This window comes from Lutjanus erythropterus, chromosome 4 (genome assembly GCF_056507025.1).
Source record: "Lutjanus erythropterus isolate fLutEry1 chromosome 4, fLutEry1.hap2, whole genome shotgun sequence".
NCBI classification, from domain to species: domain Eukaryota; kingdom Metazoa; phylum Chordata; class Actinopteri; order Lutjaniformes; family Lutjanidae; genus Lutjanus; species Lutjanus erythropterus.
Window position 1 is genome coordinate 17325450 of NC_139320.1, and position 27674 is coordinate 17353123.

The 27674-nt window shown below is 39.6% G+C and overlaps 1 protein-coding gene across 1 annotated transcript; it reads right to left on the bottom strand.

Moving 5' to 3' along the window:
* Positions 1 to 26774, bottom strand: blmh (bleomycin hydrolase). The gene is made up of 12 exons (XM_084717129.1): positions 26621 to 26774; positions 24036 to 24233; positions 22438 to 22547; positions 20504 to 20645; positions 19752 to 19840; positions 19548 to 19640; positions 9519 to 9674; positions 9232 to 9390; positions 9057 to 9124; positions 7828 to 7945; positions 7483 to 7549; positions 1 to 307 (listed from the first exon to the last, which is right to left on the bottom strand). The coding sequence occupies exons 1-12, from the start codon at positions 26628 to 26630 to the stop codon at positions 159 to 161; spliced, it is 1359 nt and encodes a 452-aa protein (XP_084573255.1). The 5' UTR covers positions 26631 to 26774; the 3' UTR covers positions 1 to 158.
* Between the last annotated feature and the right edge of the window lie 900 nt (positions 26775 to 27674).

The window sequence follows — 27674 nt, forward strand, 5'->3', positions numbered from 1 at the left end:
TCCAGTAAAAAAGAAAACAAAATCTTTATTATTTTGTCTAGAAGAATGGGCTGTCTTGGAAGGAGGTATTGGGGAAATACAGGAGAGGTAAAAGCAGCCGAGGAACAGGGCGGAGTCAAATAGACCAGAGGTTGGGGCTAAAACCTGGATTCCTGTAGTTATGCCAAGGCTCCCATTGGGTCCCAGGCAGGAAGTACAATGGGTTCCTGTTGCATCACCTCCAGGACATCAGGGGGGAGGAACTTCCTGTCTACTACCACCTCGTACACATACTCGGAGAACCAATCGTCCGTCATGATGAGGTAACCTATGGATACCAACAGGGAAGACAATGAATCAGTTGTTAATGTCAAAATATTTTTTTCCCCCTGAAATGATGGCAGACAAGCAAAACAATGGGATTAATGGAAAAAAACCCCACAAAACTCCAAAATCAATCTGACCGAATCACAGTCAGGAGGTTTTAGTATTTTGTCACCTAAATAGGCTTGATGTAGGGCCATAGTAACCTTATTTGACTGATCTAAAGGATGCAGATCCTGCCTGACATGGATGTCAAAAATCTGTCTACAGAGCATTTAAACAAAGATGTATCTCATTGACGTGTGTCCCCTACAGGATTTAAACCACCTAATCCTCACTTTCAAGAGTGCAGTCAGAGCAGAGGGGAAGGATTATAGGGACTGGATACTGGACTCCAAGAGGTTCATTCAGTTAAATAAAACAAGCTCGCCCAACATCGTGCAGCCCCACGGCACCTGCTCATTAGTATTCTGCCCCTTTGGGAAATGATCACACACATAATAGTTTTTTAAGGCTCTGTGAAAAAGTTTTACAAATATCAAACAATCATTTTATAAAAAAAATATATAATATGAAGAGTAATAATTGTCCTTGTTCGCAGTTGGTGGTATTCCTGTTAAGTTTTACAGATGTCCAGGGCTGAAACAATAGTTAATTAATTACTGTTAATTATTGAAATAGGTGGAAACTAATTTTCTTTTCTAGTTTTAGCCATTTTCCAAGCAGAAATATCAAACACTTATCATTTCTAGCCTCTTAAATGAGCAGATTTGATCATTTTCTTTGACATTTATGATTGCAAATAAAGAGTATTTGGGTTTTGGACTGTTAGTTTTTTATTTTTTTTTGTTTGATATTTTATAGACTAAATGATTAATCAATCTTAGGTTGCAGGCCTACAGATGTCACCAGTATAATGGCAGACTGTTGAGAAAAAGCATTTTGCTGCAGTTGCGGTCCAATAAACCTTTTCATGGCAGCTGTATGGTTATGAAATAGTATAGTAAACACAGGTGTTACCAATGACACTAATTAAGGTCCCATTCCATTTAGTGTAGCAGAGCCTTTCCAGTGAGCCAACATGCACAACAGCAGCACCCTGACTCTGTTTGACTTGAATGGAACAGAACCTTAATTATTATCACTGGTGCCACCTGTGTTTACTTGATTATTTCATGTGAAAATGGCTGCTGTGAAAAAGGTCTAAGGCCGGCCAGTTGGACAAACTGGCAGAAACACTGACTGGAGGCTCCGCATCCAGCTCTCTTAATACATTAGTGGTCATTAGCCTGACATGGTGACGCCTGTTAAGCCTCTTCAAAGGTTATACAAACCAGGCCTGCTCTGAGTGTAACTCTCCCTTCTAGGCTCCAAATGACCAGTTCTTACTTTGTTTGCCTTCGACACTCATGCACACATTTGTCTCTCATTACTTTACTTGTATATTAATGATGCAGCTCAGATTTACACCCCGTGCTTACCCTTTTATAAATAGTTTGCTCATTTGAAATAAAACATTCATTGGGACTTTAACTTGGCTTGCTCCCCCTCCTTGCTGAACACTTTGAACCACTTTGTGACTGTACCACAGATTTGTGGATTATTATGAATTTGATCATTAAACCTGTCAGTCTAAATAAACCATACAGGTTGTCTACATGTATCAGCAAGTTAAATGCAAGACTTTTTAATGCCACCTTTTCATTAAATTCAGGGACAATTTAGCGATGAAACTGATTAAGCAAATCAAACGTGAGAATATAGGCATACTCTTCTGAGTAAATATGTGCAGTGTCATTTCAAAATCCTGAGTAACATCCTGACAATAGTTACTTAAGTTAAAGGACATTTGTACAAATATGTTTCTCATGTGCTTGGAGGTAATTTTGCAAGCAGTAGGTCAGATTATTTAATACTTTTAAAGTCCCTTTATGAGAATTTAAAAGATTGAAAAATATTTTAAGGATCTGTGGCCATCCTGCAAGACCATGAATGTCTCCTTGTTATTAAGTTTTGTAGTATGCAAATAAATATAGAATTTAAACACAGATTTCCCCATTTCAGATGCTTTTTCTTCTCAAAGTGTGAGAGTGGTCCAGTCTTTAAATATGTCTTATCTAGCTAAACGGGCAGGATGCAAGGACAAATGCCAAAGTCAATCTGTCAGTTCACAGAAAGCATTAATCTCAAAACATTTTTTTAAACAGAGAAATGCTTGATTTATCACTAATTCAAGTGATTATTGTTACTTTTCCTCCCCCTTTCATTGTGAGGGGAGGAGTAGGTAATGCTGCTAGGAACAACTCGATAGAATGGTGAAAGATATTTTGTCTTAGCACGAACATTTTGCTTTTAAGTGTGCTTTATCACTAAACTATTGTTTCAACATGCAGAGGGGGTGGAGGAAGAGAAGGACCCCCACCCCTCACGGTTCACACTCCTCCACCCAGCATTGCAATATGCATTCAACACTTCTGCTATCACCTCTGCATGCCCACCCTGATAAAACTAAACAATGTCTGTCTGTCTCTGCCTTTGGTTATGTGTGTCCATGTGTAGTAATACAAGGTCAATGTGGTCAAATCTGGGGTGGTTACGAAAGACTTCCTTGAACTTGACATGTTGGGATAACCTAATCTCTTTTTGGATGAGGATGTAGCCCCCATGCTGAAATGATTAATTAAAATGAAAGATGTCAGTGTGTGTGTCTTCTTCTTAAATAACAAAGATGAAAATGTTATGTGAAACCTGAGCAGTTCAAAATCTGGTACGGAACTGACACACAGATGGGAAGCTGGAAGAAAACTGGCAAACAGATCATAGAGAATTTAACTTATTTTTCTCGTCTTTTTTTTTCCCTGATGCCACCTCTTCTTTTCCCCTCATGTGTTCAGAGTTGAGCAAACGAGAGCATCCCTCCTACCGTCAAGCTGACCTATCGAAGACGTCAGGATAACCGCAAGAACATGCCACAGTTCAAAACAATGTATCAGGGATGGCGTGTCTGTTGTGTATGAGTGTCCTTCCAAGTACGCAAATCGTAGATGGCACGTTGCCTGGTTCTCACTGTGGTATCCTTGTGTGTGTTGATGTGAGCTTCCTGGAACCCGCGTGTTGGGTGGCATGGTGGTGTGCGTGTGTGTGTGTGTGTGAATGTTGGGTGTCATTATTTGTTTTTAGGGATAGGCTGACTGTCCTGTCTCAGAACAGATGGATGTACTGTAAGCTATTAGAGTGTGGAGCAGCCATCTTGCTTTCCAACTTCAGCAGCAATCCACAACACAAGACACGGGCATTATATAAACCACAATTTCCATATAAATTTTACCAAAACAAGTAAACAATGATTTAGATTAGGGCTGGGTATTGGTGCTCATTACCCATAAGGTATCAATTGAAAAACTCAATACCAAGTAGTATAAAAAATTCTGCAGTCAAACGATACCTACATTCAATCCTTTCGGTACCAGATCAAGAAAAAAATGACTATTTGTGTGTTTTTTCCTGAATCCAATCAAAGCAAGCATTCTTTATAAAGTAGAACCTTAAAAAAAAGTATCAAACTAAGTACTCCATTGTATCAGTGTCAGTTTAAGGGTACTGGTATTGGTACTAGTATTGAAATTTAATAAACAAAACCCAGTGCTAGCCTAATTTAGACATGTAAAAAAAACTCTTAAGAATTGTTTTCATACTTAATTCATATTTAGCAAGTTTTCAACTATGCCACTATCATAAAGACAACAGACCTGTACATGCTGTATCCGAGCGCCAGGTAGAAATGATCAACACCACTTTGGGTATACAGGAGAAGACAAAACAACAAAATGAGTAACTACAGCTGAGGCTAAAAGGAATGTCTTTTTTTTTTTGTTATTTGGTCATAAATCAAAGTATTGGTACAAATTAAAATTCTGACTTGATGGTGGTGGATCAGGAGATCACAAATGTCATTATGTAGATCATATAGAGGCATCGGTAAAAACCGTTTCATGAGACCCTTTCATAACCAGTTGTAAAATACATGTAAAATAAAGTTGGGGCTGGACTCAACATTTACATATGTACAACGTAAAAATTTAGACTTGATTGAAAAGAGGTCTATGATTAGTGGATAGGATTCATCAGCAGGGAGAGCAGAGTGGGGCATTTTAGCATCAGAAAATATGTTTAAAAAAAAAAGCATTTATTTTTGTATATTTGGTATTTAAGAATAGATGGGGACCAGCGCACTCACAGAGTTGTGGCAAGACCACAAAAAAGGGATTTTTCATTTCATGCGAAATGAAATGGGACGTTTAGATGAGGTGAAGGTACAGATATGCAACTGTAGTTTTGGTGTAAAAAATATGGCAACAGATTGGAAGCATACTTAAAAACTAATGAAGCTCTACCAACGAAATCCTTCCATCCACATTTACATCATCTTCTTATATTTATTCAACATCATGAATCCTGTTCATAGGGAATAAGTTTCTCTCCCTTCACGTCAAACTCAATTCAGAGCTCAAACGAAACTCGTCGCTAATGTTAGAGTCCACCGCCGCCGAATGCCCTGTCAAATAGAAGATAAAAATTTCAGACCATGTTGCCAAACACTTGTCTGAATCGGTGTAAAAGTATGAGTGAGCAGAGTCAAGATAGCGGCTGCGTAAGGGCTTAAATATGGAGGAAACAGAAAGTTAAACCTCTCATGAGAGACTCCTTCAGGGTTAGGAGGGATATTAAAAGCCTGAAGGGAGATGTTAAGCCTTTACAAACCTTATACACACACACTTTTCTTCCAATTTCTCCTTTGTCATCTTTCCAAAATCAACTCTACATCTGCTTGCCTTTGTTTTTCTAGCTAATTGTACCTGTACTACATCTCCATTTGTGTATCATCTCCCTCCTTCCCTCCTCTTGCCTGCTCTCCTCTTCTTTTCTCCACTTGCGCCTCTCTTCCCCCCTCAGCTTTTGTCAAACAAACAAAGCCCCTGAAACTCCCAAGTGAACTCCACTTCTCGAACTTTTGTTCTCAAACACTTTATTAATTTGGCTGTGGACAGGCTGGGGGCCCTGGCCTTCCCTATCTGCTGGTGTTTATGGAATAAGATATGCGTGAAATACATTTGATTCGACTGAGGGGTTTTCACATGTTTTCCCAACAGTCACTATGGTTTTTGGGTTCAAACAAATATTGTGAGTAAGTGTGTGTCTGTGTGTGTATGCCTTACCGTATGTGTGTGTTGCCAGATGATGCATGACTGACCTGAAATACTCTCGTATAATTTGCAGAGGAATGTCGAGCTCAGAGATTGAGAAGAGAGGCAGAGAAGGTCAGAGGCAGATGAGAAACAGAGATGAAAGGATAGAGGGAATAACAACAGTAGACAGTAAAGTCTGGGGCAGTGGTGTGGAGTACCTGCTGTGTTGTGCGGCCTATTGCATAAAGACAAACCAATCTCACTTACTTAATGACAACATTTTCCTCCGATGCATCAAAGGAGATTACTGGGAGTTAGCCCAAGACTGACTTAGTTTGTTTAATTCATTTTGAATTTGTGGCTTAAAAAGAAAACAAACAACTCAGTCAGCTGACCACAAAAACACACAGGTTCAAAAGTTCCCAGACCTATTGTTGAGTTATACTCTACACCATTTTAAAGATCTGGTCACATCAGCATTTGCCTTTGGGAATGAACAAGGCCCTGGATCCCAGTTTCTTCCTGTGAGACAAAACCTGCAGCCAAGTTTCTATGTTTTGTTATAACTGAGCTGCAAATTTTATGCAAAAGGTTTCTTATGGAATGAACTATTTTACATGGAGATGGATTTCTTATGCCTCTTACTGGTTTGAATGATTGTTAGTGTTTTTAACTATTGGTTAAGGAAAAGGCGCAAAATTTCCAACCCTATATAGCCCTGGGCTATGTCTGTATATATACACCACTAACTTGAAATAAACAAAGCAATAAAATGCTTTCCTTTTTACTGGTATCAAGAGGATCGTAGATGTTATGTGTTTGTTTTGTGTCAACCAGGTTTTCATTTATCTGTTAGTCAGAGAAAAAAAAAACACTGACACACAAGCTCAGCTAGTGGGCTAACGGTCCTATTAGACTGGGATTTAGCCCCCAAGACTGACAGAGGCCAGTTTGACTGTTATGTACAGCAGCTCCAACCAGCAGTCTGACTCTGGAGATGATGAAGGAGTTGTCGATGAAGTAACAATTTGTAAGTATACACCATCTATTGTATCAAAAAGGCTGTTCATATTCGTTTTGTATAAACGATTTTCGATGATTTGCACAAATTTTTCGAGTCAAGCCAAGCCACTTTGACAGCACTTACATCTAAAGCAACAGACAGCTACAGGGGCCAAAATGCCAATTTTATTTACCTCCTCTGCTGGAGTATAAACTGCTCCTCAAAAGAGTAATTGTTTGCAGACAGTTATGAGACAGAAGTCAGTGGTACAGAAATGTCGTCTGTGCGATCTGTGTCCTATTAGTGATTGTGCTGAGGAACTGACTTTTGTTCCCCTTTAATGAATGAAATGATGTACAATCCTGAAAACAAAACGCCAGGGGAAAGTAAACATGTTCTCGGCTGGATAGTGTGTTAGTGTTTAGCTCGCCAGCTGTAGTAGTTCACAAGCACACCCTTTGAGAGTATTCACCAAACCTATGGAACCAAATATTTTGCCATTAAGCCATTTGGAGGAATTCTGCTGTGCTGCTTTCTGGCGTTAAACATTCACTCTTTGTGCAATTACGATTATGCAACTCGGACCGGAGGTATTGAGCTAAAAAAAATCATAATAATGACCGCTATGCCTGTGCAAAGTCTGTAAGCCTTTATGAAACAGGACACAGCCAATTACAAATTCATAAAGCAGCAACACAGGGGAACATTTCAGTCTAATCCTGTTCTTAATTCAATAGCCATAAACAGGAAGATGATGGCTTATTGTGAGACACCGTGGTGTGAGAAAGATGTGAAAGAGAGAAGGGGAGGCAGGAGGAGACTTGTTTATGACTTCAGGTCCAGATCCAGGTGACAGCAACTGTTTTAGATTTTTTCAGCCAGCTACTTCTCTGTGACTTGACAACAATAAAGTCACAATAGATTTAAATCTAAAGAAAAGAATCACATCCAAAAGAAAAGGAAAGTAGGAAAAGTGTAATAATGTGTTACCTTTGTTCCCACGGTCATCGCCCCAGGAGTTTTCCACCCTCCACTTCTCGTAGCCTTCTTTCCCATCCTGAGAGAGAGGAACAGAGTAGACGATGGGGGAGATAAGGGTGAGAAGCCGTGACTGGAGGAAAGAAAGTGTCCTAACAGCTGGGGTTACTTACAAGGGGGGAAATTGACATCACTATGAAAAACTGCAGCCGATTAAAGCAGCATAAACATGCAGCAAGGCTTTGATGCAATAAACTCCAGTGTATATTCCTGTTGATCTGCTTGTATACGTACTGTATATTTGCATGAGTTTACTGAATAATCACACACCTGTGCTGTGTGTTTGTGTGAGCATACCTTGTCTGTGACAGCAGTGAGGATCATAGCGTGGGTCATGAGAGAGTCTCCGTATATCAGTCGCTCTGCCTTAGAGAGGTTCTTCACCGAAACTCCAAACACGAGCTCATGGTTGAACCTGTCCACACACACAGAGAAAAATCACTTTACACTACCTCCTCTAATGAAAAACAGACACACGCTGTCCTTTATTTCACCTACATACTGATCAGTTCAACAATCCTATTATATCCTTTTTGTAGGGAAGAGGTTTGATGATGACTATAAAAAGCCAAACCTTCATAAGTCTGGGATTCAGCCTGGGCTAACAGACAGCTCCCTTTTTCATTCCTTTCTTGAGCAAGACTGTAGAAAAGAGGCTCCACTAAGCCTCATTCCAATTATAATCTACCAGCACAAAAAAAGATCTGTCTGAAAGATGAGCCTCAACAGAGATCGTAGCAGACATTCGGCACCATGCTGGTTTGGTTCAGCAGGCAAATTTAAGCCTGGCGCCAGCAACTCAGACACAGATGCTGCTGCACCTGAAGGGCAAAGATTCTGTGAGCAACTTTTCCCCTGTGGAGAGACCGACACCTCCTGAAGGCAGATGAGGTCTACTCCTGTAATGTAAACCCTGCAGTCATGGCACAGACAAGACTGGGATAAAACAGTGCCAAAACTGAAGCAGTCCAGTTCACCGGTGAAATTGATTTTAAATATTGTTATTTACAGTTTGGAGGTTGGAGTGTTGGGGCTAAAGCATTTCTCTGAAGCATAGTGGCGGTGAAAAACACTGGATATTTGTCATGTATTGTAGTTACTGTGGTTAAATGCACAATATCTCAGATCTGCTGCTCAGGATCTCTCTCACATTAAAACAATAACAAAAGACATGATTGTTGTTGTGGTGAAGTGATGTGGGATCATGGGAGTAATTTTCTTCACTTTTAAACAACCACCATAGCTGTTGAAAATCTATCTGATGTGACTCAGGCAGAAATCATGCTAATGGACATGGTAATATTAAAGTTAGATTCAGAAATCCCAGAAATGCCCAGAAATCATACCGCTCCTGAATGGTATCGAGGCATGAAAAACTAAAGCCATGTAAGTAACAATAATTTTATTGATCTGGACCAAGTGACTTGTGGCGTTTGGGATTTTCATAGTCTTTACAATAGAACCATTTCAGTCACATACACACACAGCAGGCACACACACAGCAGCTGGCTTTGAATTCTACTCACACATTCATGTCATTAATGCCCAGCTTGCCGTGGAAGTGTTTCCCGACGTCACAACCAAACCACACCGCCTGAGAGAACAACAGTAGAAATGTTCAGGTTTATGAAGCTCAGACATGCAGACACTCTTAAATGTACATGCTTGTTTCTGCAGTTATGACCATCTGCACCAACCTACCTCGCCCTCCTTGATGGACTCGGCCGCAGCCTTTTTAAGCAGCTGGATGGGTTGGTTGTTGTACAAAGTGCTGCGGCCTCCAACCATGTTACCTAGGAACTCAACACTGTACAGCTTCCCATAAGGGTTCTGGGGTCGAGGGTCATTCACAAGGCAAACCTGAGGATAGGATATGAGCTCAGAAATGGTACAACTTCAAACAGGGAGTTAGAAACTCAGATTCTACACAGTCAAGTTCCCTACAGAGAGCCACATGGTTTATCTGATGTGTTTAAGGGGTAACATACTTTATCTTGAATGTTGTATAGGGGTTTGACATGGTCCCTGTAGAACTCCTGAGGGGTGAGGGGTCCCATGCGGTGGAAGTTCTTGTCCTTGTCCCTGTATTCCCAACAGATGGTCTCAGGAGGGCTGCCTAGACAGACACTGGCCACCCGGAATACCTGCACAGCACACACAGTTTGAAAATCAGCTTCATTACTAAATTGCTTGAAAGCCAACCTAATCTGCTAAACTCATATTTAACATTCGCAGACAGGCAATCCTTGGATCAAAGGCTCTGAAAAGTAATTTCAGAGTGAACAAACAGTATCTATATTTTAACAAAGCCAGCATGTCTGCAGGGGTGCCATACTGTTGCTAAAGACTAAGGCTTTAGTGACTACAACTAATGAAAAGAGAATACTTCCTTGCCTTTGGGGAGGTTGTCAAAGAAGTTTGTAAATCCCACTCATATTCTTAAAAGTACAGTTTGGATTATTTGAAGTGGGGTTGTATGAGGTACTTATCCAGTATCAGTGTATTAACTACAGTAGATGGGGGGCTGCCATGCCCCCACTTGAGAGAAGCAGAAAATCAGCATGCAAGCTAAGCAATGTGTAGACAATTTTGTATATCTTCACCCCTTCACCTTGCTCTTGGACAAGGAAGAACTATAATTTTTATACTGCAGCCTCAATTGTCTTGTTTGTTTCTGTTATTGTGTGACTTCAGTCTTTAAAAAAGGTTAGTTTAGATTCACCAAAGTCAAACAAAAACACAAACAAACTAACTGATAAAGGTAGCAGTAGTCTAGCTACTACCATGTTTTGCGAGGTAAAAGAAGTCTGGCTGCTTTGGAGAGGGTGTCATTTGGATTACATAATGGCCGTTTCCAGTCAGAAAAGGGCATGACGTCGAGATAGGGCAGTGAAATTATTCTAAATGTAGTGTACACTAAATCAATATTATTTTTTGTGGTTGGACTTTTAAGTGTGGATTGTATGAGTGAACTTAAGTCGCTCATACAATCCCACTTCAAATAATGTGCGCTCATCTAACCCCTCCAACCCCTTGTCTGTCCTTGCTTATACTTATCCATCAGTGCCTGGGCCTCTCTCAACTTTCCCTATATTTGTCTCCTCTGCAGTATTTGCCTCCCCTTCATCTTTTTCATATCCCTCCATCTCCCCATTTGTGCCCCACACCCTTTCCCTCTCCCTCCATGTGTGTCTTCCTGCGGCGCTGAAGTTCAGACTGAGTTCCTGTGGGCTAAATCGAGTTGTTTGGACTGGGGCGTCTGTCAATCTGGCCCTTATAACCTCTGATATAAGTTATCTGAGGAATTTTCCCCTTTTGCTTCCACCTCTCCCTGGATTCAGCAGATGTCTTTCCTATCAAATGTGATTAACAAAGGGCTGAGAAATTAAGATGCAGAGCGGAACATTGTTGGGGTAGATAAAAGAAGTGCAACAGTGATACAATAGTTTGACAAAAGGCAGAAACACACGTACAGTGGATCTACAGGACAGTGTGTACTATAGAAAGAATAGTTTCAATTGTGTGGATGAATGGTGATCCATCATGCTCTTACAGCTTCGACTAAGGGTGTCACAAAGGACACATTTCTGATAGACTTTAAGACACTATTTTTATTGAGTATTACTACTGATCCAGACAAATTAAACTTCTGTCTGTCTGAATATAGAGCTGACAGGAGGATTATTTTTGGCTCAGCCTGGAGAAATATAGCAGCCATGGCAGCAGTTCCCCATGCTTAGTCAACACACATTAAATGCCCCTACATAAAGATGACATTCTTGCTTTCTGGTTAGCAGACACTGAACCCAGTGAGCCCACTATTCTCACCCCAAACACGCTCACACAGAGACAAACACACAAAAAATGCATAAATTCAGGCTCAGCTTACGCAAACAAACAGTTCCCTTCTTCATCACAGAAATGCGTACGGTCACAAAAGTACAGACGCACACAAAAATACACACATGCGCAGAGTCAACAAAGGCATCTGTTCAACCCCTCATCTTCTCTGAACTACTTTGTTTAGACTGCCCTGCGGGCAATATGACATGCCAAGGTGTCCATCTCCTTGTCTGGTCTGTGTTTGCCCAGATGCCCTCGGCACCTTGACAAGACATCTCCGTAACCCCTTGACCCCCCCACCCTTTTCTACTCATTCCTCCTTTTTGTCTTCCAAGAATAACTCAAACTCTCCCTAACTTTAAAACTTTTCCACTCACTTTACGATTCTTCTTTCAGATGCCCTGAGACATACTGTAAGCACCTCCCTTAATGCCAGTTCAGCCTTGCATCCACTCGTCCTCTCCTGGCAGGGTAAATAAAGTAGGTGTGGGCTGATGGCGAGACCTCAGTCAGAGAATAAACAGCCACAGTGACATCAGAGCAGGATCAATATTGAAACACCTGCTGCCTCAATGATAGATCTACTGTACATGAGTGACAGACAAGGAGAGACAGACCGGGAGAAAAGGAAGAGGGATGCAGAGAGGGGGGAAAGAATGGGGAGGCCGACCGGCACAACTCATAAACTCTGGAGAACTTGCCTCATGTTTGTATTGTAACTTCAAAGGACTTCTCATTTATATCTTAATAAACCAAACATCTGAACTGTTAACAGGTTTCAGGAAGCAGCTGTTATTAGTGATTCTGATGGGGTTTGTTAACAGGCAGCTTTCTCCTCAACTCATCAGTTTCAAGCAGAAGGTCCACCTCAGGTCAGTCTCAAATCTGTAACATAGCAAATTTGCGTGTCTTGCTATAAACAAGCTGACTGACTGCACGCTATTGGGCTTAACCACAGCTAATGTTTGATAGCATCTGTGCTCCAGTGTTGACCGGCTGGCATCCCTCTGCAATGTTTATTTGTTTTACGCTACCCAAACAAACAAATCACCTGGACTTAGGAGTGAGAGTAACACATACAGTAAGCGGATCAAGCCAATAACCTTGAGCAACACAATCCCAATCGCAAAAAAGTTGGGATACTGTGTAAGATTTAAAAAACAGAATGCAATGATTTGCAAATTAATATATATTCAATTGAGTACAGTATGAAGACGAGGTATCAAATGTTACGAATGAGTGTATAGTTAGAAAAAACAATCAAGTTTATCAGTTTGAATTTAATGCCTGCAACACGTTTACCACTGTAATACACTACTCTTTTTAAACAACATTCAGGAAGGGTTTTGGAACTAACTGGTCAAGTTTTTAAAGTGAAATTCTTCCCCATGCTTGCTTGATAAAGTCTAGTACCAGAACTCACACTGAAGCCACGCTGTTGTAACAAATGCTGAATGTGTCTTGCCATTGTTTTGCTGAAATAAGCAGGGCCATCTCTGAAAAGGACTAAGGGTGGCAGCATATTTTGCTTAACAAGCTGTATGTACGTTTCAGCATTACTGGTGGCCTCACAGGTGTGACAGTTAGCCATGATGCCATGGGTAGTAACATACCCCCATACCATCAAAGATGCTGGCTTTTGGACTTTGCACTGATAACAATCCGCATGGTCATTTTTCTCTTCAGCCTGGAAGACGCAATGTCCGTGATTTCCGAAACAGTTTGAAATGTGGAGTTGTTAGATCACACTTTTCCATGCTCAGGCCCAGAGAAGTCTGCAGCATTTCTGGATATTGTGGCTAAGTAGCTTTCACTTTGCATAGTAGACTCTTAACTTGCAGATGCAGCAACAAACTGTGAATAACGACAGATAAAATAAAAATAAATAAATAAATACCAAATAATGGCTTTTATACGTTTTAGCATACAAAAGTGATTATTAAATTAGAGCATTAAACATTTAAATTAATTTTAATTGTGAAAAAGATGCAGATAAATTTTTTTTAGTTAGTTTAGTTAGTTAGACTTAATTTTAATATTTCAATAGCAAGACAATGTTCAAATAAATATTGTCAACCATAACTGGGGTCCAATGCTGGCTCTCAACCAGTTAATGCCAAATTTGAGGCTAAACATGCGCCTCATTGCTACTCTGAGGTAAATTTATAACTTGTCTAGAAGCTGGACTTGTGAGTGTAAGCAAATGACACCATGCAAACAATTTGGATAAAAATGAGTGAGGTTTTGATTAAACTTCCATGTTTTGTAAACACACAACACATGTGGTCATTGTTAAATTCTAACAATGGGGCAGAAAAATTCAATGGATGTGAGTGGACATCTCTGGACTGGAAAAGTTAGAGTGACACATCTAGAGGAAGCCACCCACATCGAGCAACAGATCAACTGAGCCAATAGCCAGCAGCGCTGAGCCTCTGAGCTGCAGCAAGAAAGTTCCTCTGATTTGACGGCGGTCTCATAAATTAGTCCTGTCTTAAGAATCACTATCCGTGCATTCAGAGCCAAGACCAGAGCTGCACATGGTGTTTCTGATTCCATGACGCAATGGAGCATGGAAAGGCTATATTTGTGGTGCGAGGGATACCATCTGTGTGTTAAGAACTGATGCATGTACAGTTACCGGTGAATGTCCCTTTCTTTTTCTGTGTGTGTGTGTGTGCGCGTTGCCTACTTTTCAGTGAGAGTAGAGGATCAGGGATACTCACCAGTTACAGCATGAAAGAGAAAGACTGGCTTTGAAACTTAAACTAATTCTCTCTGCCTCAATAATGCAGTGTATGGATACTGTCATCCTAACAGCCTCTAGAGACAAACTGTCATGTTGCGCAAAACTAACGCAGGTGCAGGTTAGAATGGGCTTTGCTCGCAATTGCAGAGATTTTTACATACAAATACGATGTGTTTGGTTTTAACTAATGTGCCTGACCAGTGTTAACAAAGAGAATAGACTCTTGACACGCAACCGGATCCATTTAAATCAAGCGCACCCCGGGTACAGTAAGTGGAAGCAGAGACTTTGACCCCAGTTGCCTGTCATGGAGTGTGTGTGGGGCTGGCGTGACGAAGACCAGGGCACAATCACAGCCGCCACGTGGGGAGGGTTGGACAGCATCACCTCCACACACACCAAAGTAGGACTGACACGGCACTTTGATCCTGGGGAACACATGTGCACACATAGATGCAAACGCACGTGAGGAAACACCAGTTTCCCCACTTCTAAGAGTCCGGGACAACCAGCAACATAAGCCCACATACACACACAGGGCGTGCATGTCCACAAACACTGGACACACATGGACAGCAATGAAGTGGTTGTGCACACACTGGAAGACATGTTACATACCCATGAAGTTACCCTTCACCCTAAACCTAAAACAGGTCTTCAATGTCATCTGCTAAAAATGTACTGTAATGGCACAATACTTACATCGAAAGACCCACAAATTCAACATCTGGCACCATTGTTAATTGTCTGATAATTATTAATAGGATACCAGTCTCCTCAAGATTATTACACCCTTCCTCAGTTGCAGAGCTAATATGTCAGCTGTTCACCAAAAGCGCCGTTAAAGCTGGAGGTAAATCAAACTTCTCATGGTTTAAAACCACAGCAGACAGTGTCAGTGTAATAGTCATCCAAATAAAAGATTATGTAATTCCACAATACTTTTGGCATTTGTTTGTTTTCACATACAAGTATTTCAGTTGGTAAGTATGATTAAAATGACAGCTTCATTTTTACAGTTCTGCTAGTGCGGTTATGATATCAAATCTCTTTTTACATATCCAGTAAACACTACTGTACTTTGGTATTATCTAAAACTTTTGACCCTTTAGCACATAAGTTTTCATTCCAGGGATCAGGGCATGTTGTCAGTAAAACAGACATGTCTTAAATTAACTTTGGTGATTCCGTATACAATTAGGGAATATGTTCATTGTCAACTACTTAATTGGTTATTTTTTCAAAGAATTAATGAATTATTTAGTTATAAAATGACAGAGATATCCAACTATAGCTTATTTTGTCTGACAAATTATTAAAGATATCCAATTTACAATGACATTCATGCTTTGAGTTTAAGAAGCTGATTCCACCATAATTTTACTCAAAATAATTATTATAATTATGTTGATTAACTTATCAATTGAGAAACTAATAATATAAACACATTATTTACACATTTTATAGATGGCAGAAAAAACAGCAAGTACTGTGGTCATGTTGGCTGATAATGATCAAAATGATGTTAAATTTATCACAGTACTACAACATATCTAGTTGTTTAGAGTTTTTCCCAAGTTAGTGCAACTGTGATCCTGCCTGCAGAGGAAAATTCACACTTTTGCACATATCAAGCCAATCATCCACTTATTCACCTGATTCTATTGGTTGTCATTTTTATCTTGATTCTGACCCCAGTATATTTCTTTAGCAAATTTAAGAAATCAGAAAAACTGACAAACATATGGTACATATTTAGTTAATGTTTTTAAATAAGTAATACATTTAACAAATGCAGTATAATATTAGCTCTAAGAATGGAACTTCAGTTTGAAAATACAATACAAAACACGCCCTACTCATATACAGTACATGTAATAACTTGACATTTCTTTTACCATGGGGTCATAACAGGATTAAAAAGGCCAAAAAACAAAACAAAACACTGAATTTGTAGCTCATTTGCTACATGATTTCAATAATTGGTATTTGAAAAAATAAAAACAAATAATAAATGCTACTTTATGTCAAAAAACAAAGATATAACTTTTCCCATCGCAGTGGGTGTCCCACCTAGTAAGATGGTTTTAAGAGTGATGCTGATTAAATGCAACAATAACCTTGAAAGATTTGGCTCTCGTTACATTGTCCGTTCTTTTGATATGACCAAATCTTCCATCACCACCGGCCTTGACAGAGTGATGTTTTCGCAAAACAAACCACTTCCAGGTGGACAAACAAACACGCCGACATCCCTCTGCCCCCCTCACTCCTGCCGTGCAGTGCAGAGGAGCACTTTACTGTTGCACAACGTATGTTTGTGTGTGTGGTGATGGCTGGACTTCCATGGAAGTGCTATGAGATACAGGCGACTGTTTAAACAAGCAACCAGCCAGCAGCACAATGCAACTAAACAGCTGACAACAAAGGCTGCTTAACCAGACCCCTGTACTGTGTGCAGTTCTCTCAATGGGAGGCTGATTGACTGACTGGCCCCTCATACATTCATACACAGACACACACACACACAGGAAGCGTAAACAAAGCCTCATGTGCATACACACCTAGACAGTGTAACCTGTTGAAGCCACAAAAACACTGCAGGCACATGACTGTTTTTCACTGCACGTGTGTTCATTATAATAACACATGTTATGACTGTTATGTTGAGAAAGAGTTCATTTACATAGACATGTTCATCTTTTATTTCACTTCTAGAGGTGAATTTTCAATACTGTCCAATTTCAGACTGTTCCATAAACAAGATCGCTATCTTCAACTTTGTGACATCTGGGGCGATGTGCAGGTGGTAAGTTTTGCATTTGTTGCTTTTACACACTTTGTACATACATATGTAAAGCACACCACACTTTTGGCAGTGCATTTTCAACAGTGTGTACCAGACAATGTATCATTAAAATAAATACTACATTGTGTTAAATAAGAACAGATGATATGCTTGCTGCCTATGTAAAAAATAAAATAAAAATGGCAATTAGGGTTGGGCAATATACCCTCAAAACTATATCACAATATTTCAAGGAAATTTGTGATAATGATATTTATGATGATATATAAAAAAAAATACTGAAATGTTTTAATGGTGATTGCAGCTTGCAGGCAGCAGCATTTATTAGTGCAAACAAAAATGAAGGGCATTTTCCATCCTCTTCCAATGAACTACTGTCATTGATGACAGAGACTTAACCTTCTAACTCTTCAGGATGCTGCACAATATTGTCACCTAATAAAATCGACCTCAAATTTTAAATACGAATGTTAACAAACAGGAGCAGTCCAAACAAACCTTCAGTCAAAACATAAACACTCACTGCTGATAAGAATAAAATAAACTGGAACTGTACAAGTGAAGACACCTTTGGGCTTGTGTTGTTGTTGTGCACGATAGGGAATGCGTTGCTATGCCAGTGATATCACAAAATGATATTTTTTAAATCACAAAAAAAAAAAATAATACCGGTGTTATTGTGTATGGTATAATATGGTACAGCCCTAATGGCAGTAAACAAAAAGCAAAATAATGCTAAAAAATAGATTAATATTGATTTACAGGTACAGCCAGGTATTTTGCAGGTTCTGTTTTAGCAAATGGAAGAGATATACAAGACCAATGTCTCCCTCTACTGCACACACCAGTCTGAATGCAAGCTGTTGGCATATCTACGCACGAGGGCCACATGTGCTGTTAATGCAGTTGTATATTAAATTAATTATCAGAATTATTATTCTGATTCTGATTATTTTTAAACCAGTGATTTTTAAGTCATTCATTCAAAACAATCACTTTAAAATCACTGATAATTCAATTTAAAATGTAGCCTAATTATATGGATGGTGAAATGTTGACATTTACCCATGAGATCAAGATTGACACTGATTACATGAAGACTGCTTTTAGATATCACTTCAACTGGCTGGATGTTGCCACTCTGTCTTAAGTATTATTTGACAGCCCCCTCTTCTGGTAACAATGGAGCACTGTTGCAAAGTTAACCAAGGCTGCAATCTACTGTAATTCAATACAACAGCTCTGTCATAAACCTTGTGTTTAAAAAGTTTATAATGTTAAATTTTTTTCAACACTGTCAAATATATACAGGCAATCATATAGTTAGTGCTGACAATTTGGTTAGAGGTGGTGTTGCACTGGACTACATTATATTCAGGGGGTTTTCCAAATTTTTTTTGTCATTCCCAGTTCACATGCATGAATGGGGCAGACTATTAGACACACCGCTAAATATACTGCAGTCCGGTACAATGACAACACATTAACGATCAACACCTCTCTAGTAAAGGCATCATACAAGTAGAGATTATGGCAGAACAGTGGCATTGGAGTGGATAAGACTATACATCTATACACAAGTCTACATGTACCCCCTCTCCCATTTTACTTATGTTGGTGAATTCTTCACATTTACATTCAAAGCCCTTATATTGAAATTCTGGGTTTATTTCCGCTCCCTTCTCTTATCACTCATCACCTCTGTCGTTACCGGTATGGAGGTCACTGATGTAAATTCTAACAATAATGCTGTAAGGTTCATCTAGCACAATATTTCATGATGTTGCAATGTCTAGTCAGTGTTAAGAGTATTTACTGTATCGCTGTAATGTCAGTAAAGAGTTGTTTCATTAGCCTGTTTGCAAATTAACCTAACTGCCTTGCCTAGCTAGCTTGCCTTGCATGTGACCAGATATGGTTTTGTTTCTTTGTGTTTTATTTCATTAACTAGGGAATTATGCACCACTATGCTGTACTATTTGTACAGCTATACTACAATCCTGTAGTGGTCAATTTTCCAAATAACTTTTGTTGAGGGTCCAATCTGCGATACATTATTTATTATTATTTTTAAAGATTATTTTTGGGGATTCTGCCCTTATTCAACAGGGACAGCTGGTGATATGATAGGAAAGGAGGTAGACAGAGAGGGGATGACATGCAGCAAAAGGGTCGCAGGTGGGAGTCAAACCTGTACTGAGACTGCAGAGGACTGATAGCCTGAGTATAGGTGGCGCATGCTCTACTAACTGAGCGGCAGAGGCGCCCCTCAACAGTAACTTGTTAACATAATTCGAGTGCATTTGTTTCACATAAGCAGGGGGAACAGTGAATTTATTTTCTATGATTGATCCCCTAGCATCATATCCCATAACTATCATTATTTATTTATTGCAAGAGTGAACTATCATATCTTTGCCCTTTGTACCCTCCACACGGCATTGACTTCTTTTGGTGCTATTCTAGAGGAACTAAACTTAGTCCCCAGACCCTTTGGTCAAACACAGGTTATGATGCTGAGTTCCTCAAAAGGTGCCCTGGGAGAATTCCTGCGGTGGAAATGCCCTATATAATATGTTGAACAGAAAACAGTTTTATGTGCTCTTTCAGTCTCACCTCCTCAATCATAGTGTCCACTGCATCAGACAGTTCAGCTTTAGTAGCGTCACTGGCCACCATGTTCCTCAGTCTTAGGCAGTATTCTCTCAGCTGTAACACAAAGTGAGACAGAAGCAGCAGTCAGCACCGTCTCACGGGTTATGTGGCTCACTGGCACGTAAGCTTGATTACTTTGAATTCAAAGAAATTTTAAAAACGCACCTTATGATTAAGGATGTCATTCATTCTGCGTGAGGCCTCTGAGCTGTGTGACTCTGGAAAGCATTTCTTTGGGATGACGCCATACTTTTCTGAAGACAGGACAGTATAATATTATACTATTTTGTCTCTTGAACAAAACTGACTAAGGATGAAAAATGAATTTCATTGTATAGCAACAAAGTTGTATCATTTAAAATACATTTTAAAACAATATTCTTCATGCAGTCATAACTCAAATGCTACACTTGGGTTTTCATCTATATTTAGACTAAGTACACATTCCTAATAACCATATGCCTTTGTAATTGCACTTTACAAGGGTTAATCAATTATTCGGCATGTATTCTTGTTAAGTGATTATGAGTTATGATGAGATCTATCCAATGAGGCAGAATTATTGTGAGACAATGGAAAGTGGTCACACCCTTATCACTGGAGCACTAGACTGAAATAAAGTACGTCATATCAGGTCATGAATGAGTCATATACAGACTTACAGGACATCAAGACTTGTTCTTGAAAACACTGAGCCTATTATTACTTATTTACTCTGATAAATCTACTTTTTGGTTCTAAACTGTCGCACATTAATACTCTCTGTGCCATTTATTTAGCTATCTAGATATAGGGTTTGGTAGGTGGGTGGTGGGTTTTCATAATATGAAAATGTCCTAAGAAAACTCTCATAACCTGCATGTTACGACAAAATGCTGGGTACAAACATCAGTCTTGAATAAAAAGAGAGAACTAACCAATGAGGTTGACCAGCATGTCCCACTGTCCTCCGTCATTGGTTGGATTGGAGAGCAGGAACTGGACCAGGCGTCCGTCCACTGGCTCCTTCCTCTGTGCCGTCTCCACACAGGCCTGGAGGAAGTAGTAGCAGCGCTCGACCTGTAGATAAAAGAACAAACACAACAGAGAGACACGGTGAGTAAAGAGAGAAACTGTGAGGGGCTGTACAATCTAATAAGGTAACGTTACCGTATGCAAGGACCAGTGTGTAGGACTTTGGGCATCTAGCTGCTTACAGATTGCAAACACCTCATCTTACCCTCCCTTTCCAAGTGTGTAGACCTCCATTGGCCATGAGACTCGCAAAAAATACAAAAGGTCAAATCATGAGCCGATGTCTGGTTTTTCCATTCTGGGCTAGTGTAGAAACTATGGAAGTATGTGAAACGATTAAAAGTTGCTATCCTCACTAATCAGGACCAGAAATACTAGTTGGTTAACTATTCATTAACTTTTTTTTTGTGTACAAAACCAGCTAACTGTTGCCTCTAAGATGTTATACAGCTGCCTGCCACTGGCCAGGGCTGCAGCTCAGATGTCATGTGACATTGTTTACACACAGAGGCTGTGATCCTGCTCGGTCTGAAAAGATAATACAGTGATTTGTTGCACGTTTTGTAGGATAATGTGCAATGTTCATTATACATGGTCCAAAGCTGTACACACTTCAACAGCATGTAAAATTTGGTTGTGGAACAATATGATTAACAGCTTTAAATAGCTCTTAATCCATACAGTATTTTTTGGACAATGTGAACCCGTATCGAGTAATACACTGTGCTCAATCTTGACTGTTTTCTAAGTGTTTTCTTACTTTTCAACTCAGCGAGTATTCTAAATTTAAAATAATTTTTAAATCAACAGGGAAATTAGCTGCCAGGAAAATCCCAAATATAGAGGTAACTATTCTTATTTTCAGGTAGTTAGAGTAATGAAAACACACTAATTATATTCAGTTTCTTGAATTTGCCAATAAATCCCTATTAGAGTCACAAAAATGAGGACTTGAGACTACTGAAAGACTTCAGCCTCTCAAGACATCACTTGGCTTAGGACTCAAAACGAAAAACAGTCAAGCATAAAATTTTTACCTGGTAATATCAAAGAAAAATAATGAATAAATAAGACAGGGAGGCCCTGCACAACTATTGATTAATAGACTTCTGTCTTGATAGGACTATGTTAAAGAACATTATTAAGATTGAAAGCCATTTCAATGTTCAATATTCAGAGGCCTGAATTCTTTCCAGTGTGCTCATGCCCAATATGAGTCGAGACTTAGCAGACTTGTCACTTGACTCTACAAGTCTGGTGTAATGTGATAACCTACTGGCTGATATTCTTAGAGTGCGGCATTTCATGTTTCCTTCTTTAGAACTAATAGCACAGTCAGTGTTGGTCCCTACAGCTGGCTTTTAGTACAAAGGAAGGTGTATTCATGGTGGAACAACCAACTCACTACACATGTGGAAGAAAAGACACAAGGCCACAGAGACAATGAGAGAGAAACACTAAAAACATTTAGCGAGGTGTCACTGTGACGTCGGCCCTGGAAGAGCACTGACCTCAACACACAAAAGAGGGTTTTAGGTGGACAATGACTGCATAGTAGTAAAGCGCTGCATAATAACACTGAAACCAATGCACATGTTCTAACATGCACGCTCACTCACATGGTGTCCTGACTGCAAAACAACCAAAACATTCATTTCCCAGAATGTTACGACACTAAAACCTTAAAACGCAAGAATATAAACTAAAAACAAGTGATGAAACACCCATAGCAACATATTGCCAATGATACCTTCCCAGAAATCAAATAACTTTACAGATCATCTCTTAGCCTAGTCTATGTAAATAACAGAGAACAGGTGGTGGTGCTTTGACTTACCTTGTCCCAGAAAAAGAGATAGGACTGACTAAACTCAAATTCCTCTATGTTAAACTTCTTCATGAAGGGAAGTCGCATGACGTTGAGGCACGAGAAGATCCAACATCTCCCTGGTGATAAAAAGAAGAAAATATCTTGAGAAGTAGGCAGGTTAGTGATGACTTAATGTGTTTCTACAAGAGTAGCACTTGTAAGTTTGTGCTTTAACAAACTTGTGTGAAGGTCTTCTGAAGCTTAAAGACTGCTGTAGGAGTTGGTTTGAACTATCTGAAGCAAGTGCCATGTCTCTGTCATGCTACTGACTGTATGGAAGGGAGAATAAACACATTTATCAGTTACAAAACCTACAGTGTGCTTTGGAACCTGGTGGGCACTGAGCTGTCTTCAGGATGCTCAAAGTGCATCCATTTCTAAACTTTTTTTTTGTTTCGAGACATTTATTCTATTTTTGAGACAAGACTAACTTTTGTAGCCCACACTGTATCCACCAACACATAATGAGTAGTTCCAGCTGTACCACTCACTGTGATTGTGAGGCTCTAGAGTCCACAAGATTTCAGCAAGAAAACCTCAGGCTTAAAACATGTCACGTGTCGTCAGTGCTATGGTTGACAATACCACGTGTTTGAAACGATACAGTATGCATTAATTATAGCACCAAAAGTACCAAAGCTATAAAAAAAACTTATATAAGTGCTAAACCAAGACTTCAGCTCAGGTCAGTCCCATTTCTATTGTCCTGCCTGAAATTTGGCTTTAAGCATAGCAAAACCAGACAGTGTAACTTTTTTGTACCAGCACTGTGTACAGGTTGTTTTTTTTAAAAAAGGGAAAAAATAGCTTGTGTGTGGAATATATCTTTTTGTACCCAAAGAGGTAGTGAGTATTGTTTTTTAAAATACTAATATTGTATCAAACTTTCAAATTTCTGCAACAACTCTAGTCAGCATCATATCATAGCTGATGAGGTGTGCAGACAATGGTTTAGGTGTAGCTGGTATATGCTTATAAAGAATTGAAAGCATCTAGATTTTACAAAAAATGTTTTATGTGAGACCCAAAGTAGGGCTGCAACTAACCATCATTTTCCTTGTTATATAATCTGTCAATTATTTTCTTGATTAATCGATTATATGAATCGATTATATGTTTGGTCTATGAAATGTCAGAAAATGGTGAAAATTTTTGATGAGAACAAGGTGACATCCTTGAATGTCTTGTTTTGCTCACAACCCAAATATATTCAGTTTACTGTCATAAAGGAGTAAATAAACTAGAAATTGTTCACATTAAAGAAGCTGAAATCATGGATTTTTTTACTTTTTCCCCCCTAAATTAATGACTCAAAACAATTAATCAATTTTAAAATAGCTGGCGATAATTGTTGCAACTTTAACCCAAAATGTTAATAAAAGTGCACCTGAACTCTCTGAAGGATTTAAGGAAAACAGAGGCTTCAGACCTACAATAGATTTGTGGATATTGCTGTACTGTACATTATGTCAAAGTGAGATCATCACCAAAAAAACCAAACAAATAATTTGAGTGATTTCAATGTCTCTACTACCATGTCTCTACATGTTGCTACATGCTCCTACCTGAGTTTTTCTGGTTGGTGATGGGCTTGCCCTCTGTGGGGATAGAGTGCTGGAAGATGTGCACAGTATCCTGGACAGTCTGCCGGTGCAGACAAACCTCCAATGGGTCAATGCAGGTCGACACATTCTGGGCCAACAGGTAGCGTGGCTCGGCCCGCAGCCGCTTAAGGAAGGTAGCTACTTTCTCCTGACTCAGACCTGGAGGAGCAAGATGGGGAGATAGAGATGGAAGCATGATGGGAAGAGACACAGAGAGAGGGAATGACAGAGTGAATGGTTTAATAATGAAGATCGGAAGAAAAGCAGAAAATATAATAAACCTAACTAATGATCACAACTCAACAGTCAGACAGCTGACTATAACTAAGAGAAGGAATTTCCCACTGTCCCAATTCCCATGACTCATCTGTGCACTTAAGGCGTACATACTTCCCACTTAAGATCTGATTTATGAGCACTCATATACTCAGATGTCACAATAATGCCTGGAAAGTAGCAGATCAATAGTCATAAACTAACAGCACATCCTTTATTGAGCACTGCAAATGTCTGGTGAATCTCTTTTTCCACCACCCGTACAGAGATTATAGTGGAGTTCAGCGGACATGAGCTCTAATGAAAAATGAAGTACAGACTTAGAAAAGCAAGAGACAAAAAAGGAAGACATCAAGCACGCTTTCTAGTAGCACTGTAAGTGACCCTGGGGAGCAGCTGAGGGCTGACCGGAGCTGGCCGGCATCACCGTTCTGGCTCCATCCGTGAGAGGAGCACACTGGAAAGCTTGTCTAGTCCAGCTGGACAAGGGAAGGAAGAGCGCGCACACACTCTGACAGAGTCAAAGAGTGTGAGAGTGGTTTGTAATTCCATCAAATAATGGTGAAGAGCAATTAAACATTGAGAGGGACATTGCCTAGTCATGCATGCTGCCTGAAGTTCGACCCCTCTCTCTCAGCTGCATTCTGTTATTTTCCATTGACACAAAGCTGAGATGCACTGACCGCCGCAGATTAGGACACTGTCAAACTTCATTAACTGTCATGCCTATATTATCAGAAAAAAGGCAGGACCAGTCCTAAGGCGGAGAGTATTTCAAGAGCAGGCCTGCATGGGCTCATGTGTCAACGAAACACAGTTTTGCTTGTGGCACAACTGTTGAATCTTTTGACACTGATGAGTATGAATAGTGAAGGGGATATAACAAGAACTGGATCTTCAATCTGTAACAGAGCATCCGCTCACAGACACCACATAAGACGGACGTGAGCTGAAGAACAGATCTTGGAAAGGCTGAGCCTAACGAAACGCTCAGTTAGTTAGGCATGAATGGTGAGGACAGACACAACAGTGATTTTCTATGGACGGGGCCAAGCGCAGACAGTCAGGGTGACTTGCACACAGAAGAGGTTATACAACTGGCTTTATATTAGCTGAGCACTTTACTATGCCCATCACTGCTTCATGTGCAAAGGGCTGAACTATAGTTGGCAAGAAGCCTAACTGTAGAAGTTCAGTGGACATCCACTGTATCTGGCAGAAAACACAGTCCAAAGGTCAGAATATTGTGACACTATCAAGCTCCTTTTCATAATTCATTAGGGCTGGCCAGTATATCAATACTGTGTCAATGTATAAGACTAGATATCATCTTAGATTTTGGATAAAGTGATATGAGATAAGAGTTTTCTTTACCTTGTTTTAAAGGCTGCATAACAGTTAAGTGAAGGTAGTTTTCTGCTTTTCCCCTAATATTGTAATGTTATATTATTTGCCTTTACCCACTTAGTCCTTATATCCACATTACTGATGATTATTTATTATATATATATATATATATATATTGAAAAAAACCCTATTGTCGCAATATCAAGGTATTTGGTGATAAATATTGTGATATTTGATTTTGTCCATATCTCCCAGTCCTATAATTCATAATTTATACTTCAAAAACATGAAAATAGTGCTCTACAGGAGAGAACAATCAGCTCACACGGGTTTTGGATATAACCATGTGACCAAAGCCTAAATCTTTGCCTACCAACAAAAAAGTGTTATGAAACCTGATCCTGCTCAACTGACTGGTCTGGTTGAAGGTTAACGTAGGAAGCATTAATCATTGTTCAAAGTCAATAAAACAGAAGTGTAACACAGGTGAAACGGTTCTCTTTTTCGGTCAAAATGTGGCATTCTGACTTAAATCCCCAGTGACGTGAAGATCAACCACTTCGGAGAGTTTGACAGCTTCTGGCATTTCAAACTCAATTCCTCACCAGCTAGCTACACAAGCTAACTCAACACGTTCAACCTCTGAAGCTGAGAGCAGCTTTTAACTAACGAGTCAGGGTGTGTTGGCTGTTTATGTACACAGTTTTGATTTTTGACACCTTCCTAATAAATCTACCAGCGTGAACTGTCAACCTGGCTGAGTAACTAAACGAGGGCACAGTCATGCTAGCAGCAGGCTAGTGAATGCTAACTTAGCCCGCTGGGTTAGCTGCCTCAGCTGTCATCCTCTAACCGTCAAACACACACTCACAGCTCACACACACCACCACGGCTCAAACACGAGAAAGTTGCCCTCAACCTACCAGTTTCCATGTTTCCGTGGAGCTTGCGGAGCGTTGTCTGTATTCCTGAAAAGTCACCGGCTCTTTGTTTATCTCATTCAGCTACGGTCCGTCAGTGTGATCACAGGGTGCGCTCGTTTGTGTTCTCGTTGTCGGTCTTTAACGTGGCGGCTGGGCGGAGTTAACAATCTATGTAGATGAGGACCCCCTACCCTCACATCAAAACCCACCCGCCTGAGTCCCGACAAGTGATTTAAGGAAAACCACCACAACAAAAGCCAAATCATTTTAATAACTATAGTGATTATCATCATTTTATTGTTTCAGGTGTACCCGGAGAGAGTTTGACCTTTCGTGATCTTTGAATTTATTTATTTATTTATTCATGCATTCATTCATTCATTCATTCATTCATTCATTCATTCATTCATTTAAATATATTTAAAGGCCTTCACAACATCCACAATCCCACGAAATCTGAATGCAAAACTAAAATGTTCATATTCTTAAAGAAAAAAAAAAAAGGAAAAGAAAAATCTCACAGTCCCAAAGTCCAAAAATAAACCAAAGAAATTCTCAAAATTCAACAATGACTTTAAAAAAAAAAGGAGGGGGGCAACCAAAATTTCACATAAGCTCTGTCACAAGGTAAGCAAGGAAGTATTTCAGTAAAAAGCAAATCATAGAAACCTCTTTTTAAAATTGTTGTCACATTTCCTAAAAGTTTGCAAATGTTTATTTTACATATTGCTGGAAAGAGTAGACACTTTTAGTTAGTTAAGCTTACTTAAAAATAAGGTCAACAGAAGTAATTCTTTCATGTTATTTTGAATGATTTTACCCCAGAGAGAACAAAATATTCAACATAACATTTTGTTGGAAAAAGCTGAGAAACAATAATTTATCACGTTAACCTCCTGTTTAGTGATTTTCTGTCACCAGACGTCATCATGAATAAAGACCCCTGCTGTGAAACTAACTGTGAACACAGACATACTGTCATCAAAGTAATGCAGTCTAACATAAACACATGAACTTTATTTTTGCATTGTTATCCAGAAGGCCACGGTCCTGA

Bases quoted from the DNA above. Each gene is read 5' to 3' on its own strand.
- blmh (XM_084717129.1), bottom strand. The intron at 20,646-22,437 runs GTAAGTCAAAGC...TTTTATCTACAG, and splicing joins ATCTCTTTTTCTGGGACAAG to GTCGAGCGCTGCTACTACTT. The intron at 308-7,482 runs GTAACACATTAT...TGGTATCCATAG, and splicing joins CGATGACCGTGGGAACAAAG to GTTACCTCATCATGACGGAC.